General features: G+C 35.7%; 1 protein-coding gene across 3 annotated transcripts in view; it reads right to left on the bottom strand.

Annotated features, from left to right (window-relative positions):
• Nucleotides 1-18,616, bottom strand: part of Cog3 (conserved oligomeric Golgi complex subunit 3) — an 81,665-nt gene extending 63,049 nt beyond the window's left edge. For all 3 annotated transcript variants that reach the window (XR_014131233.1, XM_081755871.1, XM_081755872.1), the window contains exons 1-3: nucleotides 18,444-18,616; nucleotides 12,772-12,906; nucleotides 2,463-2,582 (exon numbers count right to left, since the gene is read on the bottom strand). Coding sequence is in view for 2 of the 3 variants with exons in the window: in XM_081755871.1 (XP_081611997.1) it covers nucleotides 2,463-2,582; nucleotides 12,772-12,906; nucleotides 18,444-18,599 (411 nt within the window). In the remaining variant the exon portion in view is untranslated. The remainder of the gene's footprint in view (nucleotides 1-2,462; nucleotides 2,583-12,771; nucleotides 12,907-18,443) is intronic.
• Nucleotides 18,617-19,787: the final 1,171 nt, after the last annotated feature.

Below are 19,787 nucleotides of genomic sequence, written 5' to 3'. Positions count from 1 at the left end.
CTACACCGTATCCTGTTATTTCATTCTGTAGCTTGATCTATGTATATTATAGGTTATTTTATTACAGGTTATATTATAGATTATTTTAGAAGTCTAAAGCATTTTTCTTCCCGTGAGTCTTCGTCCAGTCCGAATTCTGAAAAACATCGACGAGTTCACACTGATTCGCTTCTACCGCATATTGACGGCTAAAATGGAAATGCGTAGAAAGGAGACTTACGGAGCTCGTCTACTAGGTGAGATATTTACAGATTACTATTTGGATACTTTGGTAAGCACTGAACTTTCGTTATTAATTATAGAAAAAATTGCTGGAATAAGAACGTAAGAAGGCAAAGCGAAACTCCAAGAAAACCCAGGGCACGATAATGCCCACAGCAAACTCTCATGGCCTACGACCACAACTGGCAGTCATCGCACTAAGGTTCTGGGTTTCCAGTGACTCTTTAAACACGCATCACGAACACCTTAATCCAGTCAAATCTTCTCATATTGGCAGCAGTCCATCTTTATCCAAAGTCAATGTAAGTATTACCAGTTCCATTCCCCAGATACCACTCGTTCAAACAATCATGACAGAACAAGCAGGAAGAGACAAGCGTATCCTGTGGCCTAGTTTCTATATTAGGACTTTTTCTTTTCTACAATAACCACAGGCACCGACTTTGGGGGGGCAGGGCACTTTTGGCCCCCCCAATATTTAAAGGTGGGGTCCTCGCCCCCCCCCCCCCCAATATAATCCAGTTGAGGAAGAATTACCAAAAAGGAGCAAGAATTTCTTTCGTAAATTACGTCGTGCCTTTAATCCAATATTAGGAACAGCCTTCTTATTCGATAAAAAGCACCGTTTTCAAATCGACGTTTAACCCTTTTAGGATTTCCACTTGAGGTAAATTTTAGAATTTTACTCAAACAGCTACTGCTTCCTTACTATTTATCGTAGGATCGTGGTTCATGCCTCGTTTTTCTCAAGATAGATCATACTTTCCAACGGTACTACTCTCTTGTCCGCATTATACACCAGAAACAAGAAAACTGAAAAAAAAATCAGTTTTTTTCGAAAAAAAAATCGAAATTTTGGTACCCCTCTGGCCCGGGCCTGGGTTCACGTAGAGATTTGAATCTTTTTTAGAAAAATATCTTGTAATGTACATAATACGTGCGCAAAATTTCGTTCTTGTATCTTGAAAACTGAGGTCGGGAGAAAATTTTGAAAGTCTGAAGGTGACCCATCTTTTTATATATGTATATAAATATATATACCTAGGTATAAAATATTTAAAAAATGTACTGCGTCATTCCTATTTAGCCTAGAGTCATGGTTCAAACGCCATTTTCTTCAGTATAATAAGCCCTTTCCAACGTTATCACTCACATGTCCGTATCATACACCTGAACCAGATAATTAGGGAAAAACTCGGAAGTATTTTTGCAAATCCAACCAAAACATTTTACCCCTCTGGCCTAGGCCTGGGTTGACGTAGGGATCTGATTTTTTTTTCTAATAATACATTTTATATACATAATACGTGTGCAAAATTTCAAAAACAAAGGTATTTTAAAAACAAAGGGCAGAAAAATTGTTGAAAGTCTGAATTTAGGCGCTCTTTTTATACACACCCATACGTATATACTTATTATAAAAATTTTCTGTGCCATTACTATTTAGCCTAGAGTCATGGCTTAAACGTTATTTTCTTTAGTATAACAAACCCTTTCCAACGGTGCCACTCACATGTAAGTATCGTATTACTGAACCGGAAAAATCGGGAAAACTGAAATTTTACTGAAAAAATTCAGCCCCTCGGAATATTTGCGCCCCTCGTGCCCGAACTCGACTTCACGTACAGATCTCAAAAAAATTTGAGAAATACCCAAAGGTACATACAATTCCAATCTGATATCGTGAAAACTAAAGGCGTGAAAAATTTTTGAAATGTGCCTTAAGAAAAAGTAAAAAGTCAAGCCCTTCCGCTCCCACTTGGCGCAGCCAAGTTGACCATCCGGTTCCAAAATGCATCTGGGGTGTTCTTTGGTCCATCCTTGACTTGACTAATAAAAGAACGGCTTAAGTACCTGTTATAGAACCTAAATAAGAGGTCAAAGACAATAGTGCGCCATGGTAACAAAAGTTACCAAAAATCCTAAAAGGGTTAATAGAGCACTGAAGCTTCAACCAACACTATGGTAACACTGATATGAGAAGTGAAGATCAATGTGGTGCAGTGAAGTTCTCAGAATTTGAACTTGAATTTGTTTTAATGCGTTTACACAAATTTGACATAGGTCATGAATTTAGCAGCGGAGCGGATACAGCAGACCGAGATGTGGAGGGAAGGGGGCCTTTATCCAGCAGTTGGTAGAAAACGGCTGAATGTGATTATATATTTACTCATTGTTTCGCCCCCCCAATATTTTCTTCAAGTCGGCGCCTATGACAGTAACTGTTAAAATGTCAATACCTGCGACAAAAGTGATGCACATTCATCTCTTCTTTCCTCCAACTGAATCTTGTAATTTTTATACTGCAAGTCTTCTTCTTGCATTAACTCTTCCTCCACCTGAGAATACCATGTTAAAAACTGAAACAAGAAAAAGAAAGAAAAACATTAGTTAAATGTAAATGTATTACACTCCTGCTAAATGATTTGATAGCATGCACATTAACCACTCAAATGGTTATTTTCCTCGCCTACACACGATTGCGTAGTGGGTATTTAAATCTCTACGCTGCTTCCATTACTCCAATGTTCACACACGTCTCACAATCGCTTGAGCGGTTAAACACTAACTAAAGCTGAACTTCCAAAAACACACAGGACATACAGGGTTAGCATGATTTATTTGGTTACTCAGGGAAAACGATCGCTGTGGCAGAGCACTTAACTCTGTTGCGTGGGGGTTCCTGGTTCGATCCCTCGCCAAGTAAGCTTGTGGTGGACAACATCGTGTTCGAGGGTTTTCTCGGCGTACTCCCGTTTTCTCCCACTTTCTTATTCCACCAATTGTTCTATCATCCACTTCCCTTAATCATCATCTCACTTAGCCTAAAGGAATAATCGTAGGACATTAAACTGAAATATTTCGTTTTTTCATTGATTACTATGTATTTAGAAGTATAAGACCTACAAAAACGGGTGGCACATGATGTTTTCATTTCGTTCTAGGACCTCCAAGAACTTATTTTCTTCGAAATACTACTTCGATAGAATATTTATTGAACAAGCGACCCACATATCCAATTTTCTGCATCTTAATTTTGAAATTCACTGTTACCAACTTCAACCAAAGGTCAACCCCATTTTATAAAATAAATCTTATTTCGTATAATCGGAAAACATTTACAGTAAATTTTAAGTATAATAACGAAAATAAAAAAGGTTATTTTTATAAAGAAAAATAAATTAAAATGATTAATTTTTATATATAAACTAGGCTTTGGCTGGCTGGAGGCTTCACTCCCAGAGCCCCGAGTTTGCTCGGCCTACGGCCTCGCATTTCTTAACTATCGCCCTTTGCATCAACAGTGAATTTCGTGAACTTGCTCTTCATATTTCCTGAATCTGCCCATCCGGGGGCTTCGCCCCCACACACTGTTTTTGCTCAGCCTACGTCTCGCACTTCTTGAACCCACAATTCTATCGTTTCTTTTCTAATCTCAACTATCTAAAAGATAAGATTTCGTATCCCAAGAAAACGGCCATTTAAATAGCATGGGATTTTCTTCATTCCCCTTTAGACCCCTAAAAAAATTTAAAATATTCATTTTTGGCACTTTTCCTGTCGGTTAGTCCTGGAAGGCTACAATCATGCCAAATTTCATCATTCTAATCCTGCCGGAAGTGCCTAAACATTTTGGGGCGTAAAAGACGTCCCATATAAATAACATGGGAAAGATTTTTCAGGTCCCCATAAAACCACTCTACGATTGGAAATTTTTATTTCTGATGATTCACTTAGGTAACTAACGAAGACGTACAACTATACCGAATTTCAAGTTTTTATTCCAATTCTAAGTACCTAAAACATGAGATTATAGGTTAAAAAAAAAAAAGTCCATTTAAATAACATGGAGAAATTCTTCATCCCCTCTTTAGACCCCTCTAAAAATTAAAAATATTCACTTTTGGCAATTTTCCTGTCGGTTAGTTCTGGAAAGCTACATTAATGTCAAATTTAATTATTGTAGCCCTACAGGAAGTGCTCAATAATTTATGTCAGCTCCTGTAGTTTCATATATAGTTAGGATTTTGTGATGATATCCAAACTATATCTAAATTTTATTTCTCAGAGTTGGGTTAGGGTTCTTGGTCCTTATGCAATAAGCTTAAAGCCATTCCTTTCAGTTACGGATGAAGAACGATGTGAAATCGTAATTACAATTACAATGTAAATTTTAACTACATCGCACAAATTTTATCCATAAAAATTAATAACTTTAAATATCTTCATATTTTATAAAAAGTGCCACTACGGTTTTTTTTTTTTTTTTTTTTTTTTTTTTTTTTTTTTTTTTTTTTTTTTTTACTGCATTTACTTATTGTGATAGTTCTTGTATCTGCTGTAAGTGCACTGAAAGTGCAGCGAACGCAATCATTTTATGGGTTCCAGGTCCTAGATTGAAACTATAGTTACATAAATGTGTTTAAGATTTGAAAGATATAGAAAGAACTTCGGTAATAATTGGCGCGCATCAATTTTACCTTCTTCAAGGGTCTTATATATATATAAATTGATAGAAAGCTTTTACTACTCACTACAGGAGTGAAACTGAGGAACAATTTGTTAGGACCTTTTAATATCAGAAAAATTGAATACACCTAATAATCTGAACAGACAAATTTGAAGCAAAAGCAATTACTCATGCACTGACTTTTTCTTTATCTCACCAATGCTGACAATTTTCCGGCCAGATGATTCAATACTGCCTGTATGATGTTCTTCCTATGACCAATTTTATCGTTAACTAGCCATCGGCTAGCTGGGGACTTCGCCCCCAAACCCCGCACTTGTTCGGTCTACGGCCTTGCAATTCTCATATTTCTAACGTAACAACTTAAGTTCTAAGGTATTAAATTTCCTTAGAACATTCGTCATGGGCACCCAAATCTGATCTCTCATTTTGGTAAAAGCAGTCCTTGTTACTGGAGGAAGATAATATGTTACATGCACATCTTTATGTTCGGCACTAATGTCATTCACTTCTGCCATCCACCACTGACCATCATACACAGTAAATATGCGACAGTCTCTTATGTGAAGTGTAATTTGTTCAGCTTTTATACTGAAAAGTTCATATTCTATACTTTGTGATGTAATGAAGGTTTTAAAAGTTCCTCTCTGACACACGGACAAAACACTGAGAACTACCTACGAAAACAGTTGTAATATACTTTTCAAACCGATCAAAGAGTTTACTGTTCTGATGTTAAATGATTTCTTCATATTTTATGTAAGTGAACGTGATCTTGCCAATGTTACATAACATTATTAATACGTGAATAGTAACAACTGGCGATCCTGCCGACTGCGCCACTGTTTAAATATAAAAGGAATCACTTATATAGCTATAACCTATTTAGCATACTCCTACTAACTAAATATTTTACAAGATACTACGCATTTAGAAATAAACAAGACATTATTTTTCTATTAACAGTAGGTACAACATTAAAATGCTACCATAGTTGAACATTGGATATTAGCGTATCTACTTGCAACATAGCACTCATTTTAAACTTGACAAATCATCTTCTTTCTCTCAGTCTTTTCCCACTTATGTGGAGTCGACGCTTCTGATGAGTTCTCTATAAAGCTCTGTCCCGGTATTCTTGCCTTGTTAGAGAGCTCCTTCGTGGCTAAGCGGTTAGTGTATGCGCCTTTGGCGTGGGAGACCAGGTTCGATTTCCAGCGGGAGCTCATATGGTTTGGATTCCACGTTAACCAGTAGCTCTACGTCTCATATACCTCGCTGTTAACAGAGATGTTAAAACTCAGAATCAGCTCAACGCTTCCCTTGTTAGAACTTTCTCCCTGAAGTCATTCTTAACTATATCCAACCACTCCGACTCGGTCTTCCTTTATCTCTCATCCCATCCCCTTTCACTGATATCATTTAAACTCAACAGCAATCGATGGTTAAATTATGGACCCAGTCCAATCGTGGCATTTGCTCTTCTACCTCCCTGTCCTCAGCTAATAATGCATTTTATAACGAGATACTTTGTATCGATTCATAATTGTTTATCTTTCGGGCAGAAAGTGCTTTTACACAAGCACTATACATATTATAACGTTAATTAAAATAATAGAAGAAGAATTTTTTTTATAAGATATATATATTATTGTCTTGTTGGTTGCTATGTCGTTGTTTTATATATACTTAACTTAACATGTTTGATTGCAAGACAGTTTGTGTGAATATACGTTAAAAGGTAATCAAAGAATAAATTATTTAATATTTATCATGAACTTGTAATTTCGTTAAAAAGGTGATCATCTTAGTGAATATAACATCAGAAGATATTTTAAGGTATAAATGAGTATTGCCACTAGAGTTATACTTATATTAACTGAACCAGGGTTAACGGCTACCTTTGGTGAGTCGTTGTAAAATTTTTGGTTTACCTCACCCGGGATTCTTGTAAATTCATATCCCGAAGTTTAAAGTAAGGGTGAATTTACCTTGATAAGAAGGTTCATGAATACTAACTCAACCATTCTTAGAAGTGGCAGAGTAATCATAAGAAAAGTCATGATTGGTGAGACAGTAGAGAATGAAACTGTTGACGGTGTTAACAATGAGCAGAATATAGCTCCCATTACACCTGGAATGTCGACACTAGAGGACAGAATTCTAATAGCATTACAGCGACAGGAACAAAATTTAGCTCAAATGTCTGAAGAATTAAAACAAACGGTACAGCAAAAATCTGAAGAATCTAGTAGACAGTATGAAGAATTGAGTAGACGATTAGAACAAATAGATCAATCTGTAACCCAAGCTGTGAGAGACATCACGCTACAATTTGATGAGAAGTTAAAAAGATTATCTGAAGATTGCAAGGATAACTATAATCATGTAATCCAAGAAGTCAATATTGTAAAAAAAGATTTTGAAGTAATAGAATCTTCTTTTCGTCAGCAAAAGATTCAGGTGACAGATAATTCTAACCAAATACGTGCAAATACACAATTGATATCTACCATACAGAAGGAAATTAGGGCGTTACAGATTAAAGATAATGCATATAACAACGACGTTGTTACTGATCGTTTAGAGTTCCCTCATTCACAAGAGATGCCCTTGCATCCACCCGAAGCAGATCGACATGGACCTTGTGTTACTTCTTCTTCAAGTAACCCATCCGATGAGGATATTATTTTGGAAAGAATTCAACAAAGGAATATAGATGGGCGGAAAAGAGATGGTGGAACCACGCATAACACGCGGAAAAGAGATGGTGGAATCACGCATAACACAGTAGGTAGAAATTTCCATTTAACACGAAATGGTGAAAGAAATATAAAGTTAAGTGTAAAAATGAGCGAAATACGAGCTATGAGTAAGTTTAGTGGTAGCAACTGCAATGAAAATGCTACTTCTTTCCTGGAAAAATTTCAGGATGAATGCAGTATAATGTGTATAGATAAATCTCAATATATGAAACTAATCCCTCATTTATTACTCCCACCGTGTTCTTTATGGTTTAAAGCAGTACGGGAACACGTCAAAACATATGAGGAATTCAAAGCAGCGTTGATCGCAAATTATGAAAACGACTGTTTACTTGCTAACAGAGACGCTATGATTAGAAACCAACCTTTTCATCCTCGCCTACACAAATCTATTGTTGATTTTGTTGTGAACACTTACAATGAATTAAAAGTTGTAAATCCACTACAATCTGAATCCAGAGTGATTGCATCTGTCCGAAATCTACTACCTTTTAAATTGCAACAAATTCTGCTTTCTACACAGTGCATAAGTTTCAATCATCTGCTAATGCTTGTTCAATATTACGAAAGTCAATACCAGGCACAGAATAATCAAACTGGAGTAGGTAAAATTAGAAATAATTCGGATAACCTTAGGTCAGTACCTGTCCGGAATGTAAATATCCGTAATGTAAACAATACGGAACATAACCTGAATAGAGTAAATTTAAATAATCAGAATAGGCAAAGATATTATGTAAATCCACCTAACCTAACTAATTGTGATAATAATTATGTCAGACCATTTAACCGAAGTAGGTTCCAAAACAGACGAAATGTATGGCGTAATTCTGGAAATACTGTAAACCGTATTGATAGACGTAACTTTAATTTAAGAGATGGCACTTCGTATCATAATCAAAACAATCACGCAATTCCTGTGCAAAATAATAATGCGGAACATAATCAGGATTGTGCAATACAGTGTACTTTATTGGAACCATACACGAGTACGAATTTAAACTGACTGCAGCTGATGTGGTAGGGGTTAAACCCATATCAGCTATTGATTCTTATGAATATTTATCTTCAAATTTATGTGTTAATGTCAATAATGAAAACAATCTTTCACATGATGTATTTGTAAATAATGATTCAGAAATAGCAGTCAATAGATGTCAGTATCAATTTGTGCCTGTAGTAAATCGTTGTTGGTTTACAGATGATAACGTCAATGATGGTTTTAGTGTTGAAGAAAACTTTGTATTTTTAAAATCATATAGTACTGCTAGAATACCTGTCAAAATAAATGGATTAAGCACAGAGGCTTTATTGGATACAGGTGCAAATGCATCTTTGCTATCATATTCGTCGTGGAAAGCAATTGCTAGTGATTATTCAAATTCTAAATTACAAAAAGCAGAGAATCTTATTGTAGTAGATTTTACCGGTAAACACAAAAAGAGGGTAGCTGGGATTACTCGTATTACAATAGCCATTCAAAATTTTGAGATATCTATTCCTATTTTGGTGATAAAAGAATTGAATGAAAAAACTAATCATTGGTTTAGATTTATTATCTCAATTACGTGTAATCCTCGATTTCAGAAATCAAACTTTAACTATACCCGGCATTCCTCAAGAAATCGTTCAGAAACTTCTTCCTAAATTTGATGATATTGCTTGTCAATATAATATTGTTCCTGATGTATTGAATAATGTTTCTGTAAGTTCAGAAAGTGATAAATTAAATGATCAACTAACACAAGTCACGCAAAATTTGATGGATTCAAAAGATGATGTATTGTTTTCTGAGTGTGTTAAATCACTTGAAATGAGCCTCGATTTTATGTACGATACAGTAAAAACTCATTTTAAGGATATCTTATATAAACACAAGAATGTTTTTTCACAACGTCCCGGATGTTGTAAGGATTTTACCTATTCTTTTAAGGTTAAGACAGACAAACCTATTGTGACTAAGCCATATATAATTCCTTACCGATACACGGAAAATGTACGTCAACAAATCGCAGACATGTTAAAAGATGGAATCATTAGGCCTTCACGAAGCATTCACCTTAATCCGTTACATGTAGTCCCTAAGAAAAATGGTTCTCTACGTGTAGTTTTGGATCTGAGACGTACAAATTGCCATATTGACTTAGAACAAGTGAGGTATCCACCAGTGGAAGAAATATTAGCCTCTTTACAGGGCAATGCAGTGTTCGGAAATTTAGATTTAATACTAGCATCAAAATGTAAAGAACACAACTATTATCATGTTATTATTATAAACGGACCAGTGGTTCTTAAATATAAAAGTCAAGCTTCCATGTAACTTTTATACTTTGTCCCTTTATCGAGCGACATTTTATATAACGAGATACTTTGTATCGATTCATAATTGTATGATTCATAATTGTTTATCTTTCGGGCAGAAAGTGCTTTTACACAAGCACTATACATATTATAACGTTAATTAAAATAATAGAAGAAGAATTTTTTTATAAGATATATATATTATTGTCTTGTTGGTTGCTATGTCGTTGTTTTATATATACTTAACATGTTTGATTGCAAGACAGTTTGTGTGAATATACGTTAAAAGGTAATCAAAGAATAAATTATTTAATATTTATCATGAACTTGTAATTTCGTTAAAAAGGTGATCATCTTAGTGAATATAACATCAGAAGATATTTTAAGGTATAAATGAGTATTGCCACTAGAGTTATACTTATATTAACTGAACCAGGGTTAACGGCTACCTTTGGTGAGTCGTTGTAATTTGTGTGTGCATGACTTTTAACGTCCTGTAATTGGCTTGCAGATAATTCTCAAACATGATATTTATACAGCAGTAGAATACACAGTAAAGGATTTATCTGTCAAAATTTCAGAATTTTAAACTTAGTCCCAACAAAGATACAGGGTTTCAAATTTTGACTTTCTGGAAATTTTCCGCTTTTGAAACATTGTAACTTGTAAAGGAAGCAACTCTCAGTGTTTCTGTTTTTCATATAGTATACTTAGGTAGCTACATTCCCCACCCCGCAAACAATTAAGTCTGTAATTACATTCCTTTTCGGAAAGATACGCCTTTGAACATTGCAAATTTGTCAATTTCGATGTCAACTGCTTATGTGTATCTGGATTATTCTGCACACACACATCATTAAATATGTACTAGGCATAAGCTAGGCTGTGTTCTGAATAAAACGGCTTTTGTCTCATTAACCTAGGCTTCACCAGTTAAAAGTAATGTAAGTTAACACAAACCCCTACAAACGAAAGAATCTGCACGTGTTGTCAAACAAAAATGGTTGCTACCGGAGTTGGGAAAAAGAATAAAAAATTAAAGCTATTACTTCTAGACTCTTACAATCATGGGTCAATACAAACCTAACTATTGATCCATGATTGTAAGAAACAAAATAATCATCTCATGATAAAATACTCAAGTAACCAATTATTAATTCTAGTACTCTCAACACAAACGGGCCCTAACATAGTAATTAACCTACATTTCTAACTCACTCAAGTTATCCAATATCTTCAATCGTCAGAAGTGTTTTTTAATGTAGATTCTGGGTTCCCCAAGCACGACAAGAGTTGTGGTAGAGGCCATGTGGTCTGAATGGTTGAAGACCGACTTCAAGAATGATAGACAGTATGACTGTTCAGGGAACGGACAAGTGTATAGTGATTAACGCGTCGGCACGGTAACACAGAGGTCCGAGTTTCAATTTGGTCCAATCGTGAATTTTTTCACTCTTAGTATTTCATTGGTTTTCTTGAGTTGTTTTGGCAGGGTTCCTACTGATTTGAAGAAATCTATTTCCCTGACTTCTCCCTGGCCTTTGGCAGGAAATTCCCTGACTTCTATGACAGGTGTCGGATGACGTTGACATATAAATAAGGAATAAATAACGGCGAATATTTGTATATGAGAACATTTATTCTATAGAGACAACAATTGCTCATACGTACATCCCACTTACCACCCATAAAAATCTAAGCAACATTCCATACTGTTATTAATGGTTGGCTAAGCTGAAATTAGTGTACAATTAATTCTAGAAAAAGTATATTTTATAAAAATCAGGGTTGGCAAAAACCATGGTTTTTATTTAAAAAAAAACAAAAAACAACGGTTTTTTTTTGTTTAAACCAGGTTTTTACGGTTTAAATAATGTGCTCTATATATTCATCATATATGGACAGAAATAAGTTTGTTTCGCCTTGATGTTATTATGCAACAACCGCGTTATGCTGGAAGGGGTCACATAAGCTTAAAGCGGAATAAAAACCGCTTCTCGAGTTACATCCGAGAGAAACTGTCCTCCATTTGAACTCGGAATCAGGACTAATTGGCCACAAATGCGATACGTCTGCCGACTCACTCACGAAGGAATCCTGATAAAAATACGCTGTACTGATCTTTACATGCTTCTTAATATAACTGTCAAGAGTAATTTCAGAAAAACAAAAAAATAAACAGTTGTACAAGTGAAACCATTACACAGAATTACATATGAACAATTTCAAAGTACTACGGAGTACAGAAGAACTAATTTAGTTCACGTTAGTTAACAACGACTTTTATTGGTCCAAATTAAAGAAATACACCGACTTAATCTGCATATCAATAAGAAAAGTGAATAAAGATACGAATTATTTGAGTCCACTTTGGCTCAGACTCATTTATACATAAATAGATACCAAAGATACTTATTTCACTAAATGCCTCTCGTGGAGTCTGTATGATTCCCCCCCCCCCCCACACACACACACAAAAAGTACGACATTTTCGATGTATTATATCAATAGTAAACATTGAAACGAAACAATATTTAGAATTTTTCTTCGAACAATATTTAGAATTTTTCTTCGATTGCAATTACATAACAATAATAACAACTACAAAAAATCACAAAATAAACATTTATAAACTTATAAAAAAAAGTTGCTTTTGTAGTATAATCTTTTTGAGTAATGAATGGGGAATTTAGGTCTGAATATAATACGAATAATATACGGGAGTGAAACGTGATAACCCACAAATGTGTGTTCATCAAGATTTTACAAACACTTACACTTTTACGAACATTTTTTTTTTTTCTTTCTTATTTTTTGGTTTAAACCTCCTTGGTTTAAACCAGCCAACCCTGATAAAAATTCCCTGACTTTCTCTTATTTCCAGTCCTTTTCCCTGACCAGTAGGAATAGGACCTCTCTTCGACAAAATGTTGCTAAAAAATCAAACGAAAGATTAACATCAGACGTTAATCCATCTTTACTAAGAATATAAATATAGTGTTGAGCGTATACCTGCTGAGTAGTTTCAATCTTTGCTTTTCCAAGTTCCAAATTCAGGAAACTCTGTGACAGTCCCTCAACATTTACATCAGAAGTCTTCTCAGCATTTGAAGACGGAACAAACGGATCATCTTCGCCAGGAGGCAGCTGGAAAGAAAATTAAAAACTGAGAATATGCCAATCAAAACATACACAAGTACAAAAATTAACCACCAGACACAATTGAATATACGAAATTAAAGAGAAAAATGTTCATGGATGCATTATATTATGTGATTTAAAACGCCGCTAAGGTATTAACGAGAACAGTGGAATTTAGCACTTACTGCAAACGTTCCTGCGATAAATTCTCACCATCCTTGGTGCATTCTTTAATATTTTACATTGTTTGAAGTATCAGAATATTAAGAATAATCTTCCCCGTGAAATACTGGAAAAAACTTGCTCTTCAGTATTCTAAATCTACGAAGCATACGTTACTTGTGTCTTTGCACAGAAGAAATTTCTGCGTCTTAGAACAAAGTTGAATTGAATAAAATAATATTGGTTTCATACTGGTAAAATCTATGAATATTTCAACATCTAATTTTTCAGGACATGAATTTTCATATTTTGTTACTGTTTCGCAAACAGATGAAATTAGCTGATCATAATATATGAGCAAATCCACTACACAGTGACTAATTCATTCATCAACAGATCTCTGAAATTATTAGGCCTAGAATCTTGAAAGCTTGAATAAATGTTTTCTTTGGGTCCTAGGCTGTAGACAAGACTTTTTTTCCCCCTTCCTTTTGAAATGTAGCCTTGTTAAGAGTGGATAAGAGACGCTTGATTTCTTTTTTTCGTTCACCAGATCTCTGAAACTATCAGGCGTAGAGTTTTGAAATTCTGTATAAATGTTCTCCTTGTACTCTAGGCTGTGGATAAGACTTTTTTTTTTTTTTTAATGTGGTCCCTAAGAGTGGATAAGGGACGCTTGTGTGATTTTTTGCTGTTCATCAGATCTCTGAAAATATCAGGCACGGAATCTTGAATTTCTGTGCAAATGTTTTCTTTGCACTCTAGGCTGTAGATAAGACTTGTTTTTCTCAAATTCGTCCCTAAGGGAGATAAAGAGACTTGAATTTTTTGTTGTTTGCAAGATCTCCCTATGTACATAACATTGAAACTATTAGGTGAATTAGTGGGTATTTATGATTGTCCCCCTTGGATCCTAGGCTGTACATAAGAATTTTTAAGGAGGTCCTAAAAGATTGGTAACGGGGCTTGAATCAGTTTTTGCCGTTTCCCAGATTTAAACTAGTAGGCTATATTAAAAAGAAATGGCATAGAACGATTTCAAATTTTTGTATACAGATTTACAATTCGCTGATATTTCTCTACTTCAAATATCATCTCAAATAGCATACCGAAGAGCAATTCTTTGCCCGTATTCCGAAAAGGAAGAAAATTCATCAAAAAGGGAAGAAGAATCTTCAAAAACGTAGTATTCAAGCAATGCAAAATTAAATTAAAAAATGCATGCTGAACGTTGATTAGTTTGCACTTTGCAAAACTGACGCTATATCAGACACTGACCTACAATCTATCGTGGAATCCAAATCATATGTACTCCTCCACTAATATATGAAAATGCTTTTTATCGTGAGGAAGTTCTCGTTATAATAATGGAAACTACGTATATTACTCGTCTGATTTTTCTCTGCATGCGGCGAAGTTGGGAACTAACTTTCTTGTTTACAAGCTCTACGAGCAACATGGCAGGGTCGTCAGAGGCACTAGTTTCTTGAGATTTCTTTTATGGTCAGGTTTTCGAGAAAATCAAAAGATATGAACAGAATCAAATTTGCATGAGAGTAGTGTGTACACATTTCAAGTCGTTTTGCGAGAAATATATAAAACTATTTGATATGGAATCAAACATTAAAATATCTAGATGGCTACCTGACCTGAAGACGTCCTGGCAACCCTGTAAAGGAATACAGAAAACCATCCCTGCCTTCCCTCCCACCACCCACTTCGCCCAATGCCAAAACATAAACACGACAGCAGCACTACTACAAAACAAATGCACGGACTCGTGCGACGGGTAATATATCATAAGTCCTTGTTTCCCCACAAGCCGACATGATATGAATTGAAGGTAATGTACTTTAGAGGAAAATTCATGAGTGCTGAGTATCTGAAAGGTTGAAAGTAAACTACGGTAGGCAACGAGTAGCATACGTTTAACCTTTATTTTACCACTTTGTCAGTACACTGCCAGAATAGTAAATCCGTTCTTTCCCGCGTTTCACAGTACTGACACAGGCGAAAGGTCTACTTTGACCCGCGAGCACACATATTTTTTTAAAAAATGATTCGCCTTATTGTATGAAGAAATAGTCCATAGTGAAAGGAACCAAAAACGTTGGTTCTCAACCGGTGTGCTCAGGGGTCAAAGTAGACCTTTCGCCTGTGTCAGTACAGTGACACGCGGGAAAGAACGGATTTTCTCTTCTGGTAGTGTACTGACAAGAGTAAAATAAAGGTCAATGCCACGTTCTTAGATTTATGCGAACAATGAAGTATGTTTACTTGTTACCAAATATCAGGATTGTAATAGCTAAATAGGTTCTTATTTTAACATTCGAGGATTTTATGATAAGTGGGCAGCAGAACTGTGACTCGATATAGTTAATAGTTCTGTAATTGTAGTGAAGTTATGTGCAAGTAGCTAAATGAGTAATACGATTATAGGATTGCGTAAAATAGTAAGTTAGCACAATTTAGTATTTGGTCATTGTAATAAGTTACGCCTGACCGTTTGACGTCTTTATTAATTCTATTGCTTGTACTCTTGTTAAAATACCCGGTGTGCTTTTTTATTCCATCCCTCAAAATTATCATGTAACATGAAAGAAAGATTTTAATCTACGTAATACACTCGTTACGATTACTATTCCTATATTCACTCTAAACTAGCTTTACTATTGCCTATGGAACCCGGAGCTTCAATGCTGCATTCACAAAAGCTCCCCACTGACTCCTATCCTTAGCCAACTGGATTCAGTTTCTACTCTGTATTCCTATTTCTGCGAAATCCATCTTAATATTGTCCTCCCATCTGCGCCTAGGTCTTCCTAATGGTCGCTTTTCGATTGGTCTTCATGTTAAGACTTTGAACGTGTTCCTACTTTCTTCCATCGTGGCTACATGCCTGCCCATCTAAGCCTCCTAGACTTGATGATCTTAAGAATGTTTGGTGAATGGTATAAATTATGTAGTTCCTCGTTATGGAGTTTCCGACCTTCCCCATTCCCGTTCCTCTTGGGTCCGAATATTCGTCTCAGGATCTTGTTCTCAAATACTTTCAGTCTATGTTCTTCCCCCAGAGTAAGCGACCATGTTTCGCAACCATACAGAATAACAGGCATTATTATCGTTTTACATTATTTAAGTGATATCAACTATTCCTATATTGTAGAAGCTAAATAAATATCACACAGATATCATTTAGGTTGTCCAGAATTTTTGACTTCACGAGAAAAGAACGCTTACAACATTCATCATTATGTTACTCTCTGATCCGGAATTTGATGTTATGTTCTCTGAGCATGTACCATTACATTTCATGACTTTCCTCTTGTACTAGGTACGCATCCCCACAAAACATTGCAAGAGCAAAGTGAGAGAACAGCAGTGTTTTAGTGCGCCGACAGTGCCACGAAGACAGGCGAGTAGTACAAAACACTAGTCCATAATAATTTCCAAGCTGCAGATTTAGAATAGGGATAAATACATATAGTCATTCCATATTTACTTCTTTTTTCATAAAATTTATTCTTCGTACCTTGAACATTCTTTTAGAGATGGAATTGCATTCCTCGATGCATTTCACTTTAGGTAGCTTATGCGTTATGGATACAAATACAGTGTTTGTACATGTGTCATAAAAATTGTAGTAAGAAAAAACTCTAAGCAAATTGTGCCAGGTGGAAATTAAAAGCTAAAATACTATCTAAATCACTCAGGGCAGAAACGTAATACAGGAGGTTCGCGCGGTAGTGCATCCGAGGGCAGCAAGCGTGTCACTGACAATGAGTATACGCGTAAACGCGAGTAATGGAAAAACATTTCATTTAGGAAAATTTACAGGAGAAATGAGGTAAGAAATAATGGTTTGGGGTTCTTATGTGATGTTTAGATGTGTCAGTTTGGCAGTAAAGTTAAGTTTAATACGGTACGGGAAAAGATATGTAGTTCCCTTAGGGTAGTATTTGCAAGACGCGGAAGGTTTCGGTGATTCAGCAGCATGGTACTCGTATAGGATGGAGAATCGGTGTGTTGAATATGATATATCCGCACTGAGTTTTACAGAATTATATAATAATAATAAAGAGAATCTATTAAATTTTTATGACAACTACGGATTACTAAATTTAAGCCATAATTGAATCTTCTATGAGAACCGGTTCCAGTCACTGTTCTAGTTTAACTAACCGAGTAACCTAACCTAACTTAAACTAAACTAAGCTAACAATGATTAATGTTTTAATCACTTTTTTGTAGGCTTGAAACTGGAGGGGTAACTCTACAAACTTAAGTCTAAACCAGGAATGCGCTCTAAACTGGAACAGGGCAGGAATGTAGCAAGGGGTCGTCGGCAGGATCTAATGTCCGGGATATATTCCACAGATGTTTTTGGTTACCTTAGGATAGGATAGTTCTGGTCGACATAAGAAGAACAAAACCCTTTTATACTGTGTATATCCCTAACTACACGTCTTACAGTTAAGATCACCATATATTTCTATTACACAGTGTGATATGAACATTACATTTCACATTCGTCCTGTACATTTTACATATTTATGCATTACTATTGTATGTTGTTGTTCTGCTACTACCATGACGACGATGAGAAGGAGGAGGACGACGTTCAGTTGTGTGACACTTCCAGTACGCACTGTAATTGAGTACCGTACCAGTTTTGACCCTTGTTTATCGGTGATCGTTATTCAAGTCTATTATGACATTTCCTTTTTTTTCTGTCCTTCTTTCCTCTGATCCATATTTTATTGAACATCACTGATATCGGACTTCAAGTGTATGTGAATCACGATCGTGTTTGAACTCCCAGTACTATGTTAATACTACAATCGTACGGTAGCAGGTTGCCCTTAACTAAGATAAATAATTACTGGCCTATTAATTTTCTATATTTACTGTTCTATCTTGTGCAAAACAAAAATTCACCCTATAGTTTCAATGATCAACAATTTCGCCTATACAAATAGTTGATAATCTGAACTAGTTCACACCATCCCTATTTCGTGGTGTAAAGGATCATTCTTGTTACAATCACTGACATGTTTCGCAAAAAAGGAAAACACTACACAATTGCCTGAGAGTTCAACCTTGCCAACAATTTTTCATTATATTACTCGGACTGACCAAGCCTAACATTAAAACACAGCATTAAAAAGTTAGCCTACATATATACCGGTAGTAAATAACATTGAATTCAGCAGCAGGTTCTACGCTCAAACAACTCAATTCAACCTCCAAATAAATATCCTTCTCTCACACTCAAAACATCTTCCTTTTTTAACCTACACACATACTTAAATAAATTATTTGATGGTCTCGTGATATACTTGAAGTGTCTGAAGAGCAGCTTACTAAAATATCACACTTACTTCTTTCGGGAACGGCCTGCTGTTTGCTACCTCCGATAATTCAAGAACAACATCTCTTTGTGAAGATGTCAACGGTGACAAGGGTTTCTCAGGTTTCTCCCATTCTAATAATCTATTTTGGATTCTCCGTGCATCATTACATGCCACGTCGGCCATGATACACCGCGCGTCGTCGGCAATGCGATGACGCAGGAAGCGATGAATATTTTCACCTCTTTCTGAAATTTAGCCCCTGGCTTCAATTTTTCATTTACAATAAGTGTTAACATCCCCTTTCACCAGGGGCGAATCCAGGGGGAAAATCAGGGCGATCGCCCCCCCCAGAAGAGAAATTTTTTATTTTATATATAAATAAAATATATAGTTTATTTTTTGACGCTCTTAAAAGTAGATCTAAGTAGCAGTATCACAACCCACCTCCCCCCCCAGAAGTCCGTCCTGGATCCGCCCCTGCCTTTCATCATTGAGACAGTAGTCCCAATTTCGTAACGTTTTGGGGTAACACAAAGGGGAAAAATTGTGCTAGTTTGTGACAATAGAAATAGCTTTTTTTTTTTTTTTGCGAGTTTTGCGTTGCGATACGCTTCGCAATAAGTGCAGGACAAAATCAGAAATACCGCATTTTGTAAAATTCACATAAAATTCAATATTCTGGATGGAAATATGTATTTTTAAGGAATCAATTTCTGCAGGCGGCAGGATGAAATATTAAGTAACATACTTGTATTTAATTGTTACAAGCATAAAATCATTACAAGTGTTACACGATGATTAAAATAAGTGAGTGCATAAGAAAGAGGACTATTATTTCCTGCCCGCGGAGCAGTAGTTCTTTCAGAAACTATGTTCCGGGGGGCACACTTCGAATTCCGGGGGGTACTGTTGGTACTATTCTATTTATTATTATATTATAGACGTATTATTTTGGTTTCCTTCGGGGGAGGACACTCTCAGAGCTCCGGGCGGCAATGTCCCCTAAAAAGGTCTGTAAGAAACACTACCGCAGAGTATTTCTTCACAGTGATCAAAAGTCGAAAGCTGTATGCTTAAAAGTGTAGTGTCACTAGTGTAAAACCATTACAAAGTGCTTTAGGAACTCGTATTACTGCAAAACCCACCTGTTCTACTACTTTCGCTTATATATATACTCAGTGGTGTTATTCTAATTCTTTAACAATCGGTTCCGTATATATATATATATATATATATATATATATATATATATATATATATATATATATATATATATATATATACAGGGTGGTTCAGTAATGTTGGACAGCCCTGAATAAATCGGAAACCAGCAGAGATATTAGCAAGAGTGTGGTGGATCCAGATACTTGT

This window comes from Thermobia domestica, chromosome 4 (assembly GCF_964235325.1).
Source record: "Thermobia domestica chromosome 4, izTheDome1.hap1.1, whole genome shotgun sequence".
In the NCBI taxonomy this organism is placed as follows: Eukaryota; Metazoa; Arthropoda; class Insecta; order Zygentoma; family Lepismatidae; genus Thermobia; species Thermobia domestica.
The sequence above is the reverse complement of the archived record's forward strand: the minus strand, read 5'-3'. Positions and strand labels throughout refer to the sequence as shown.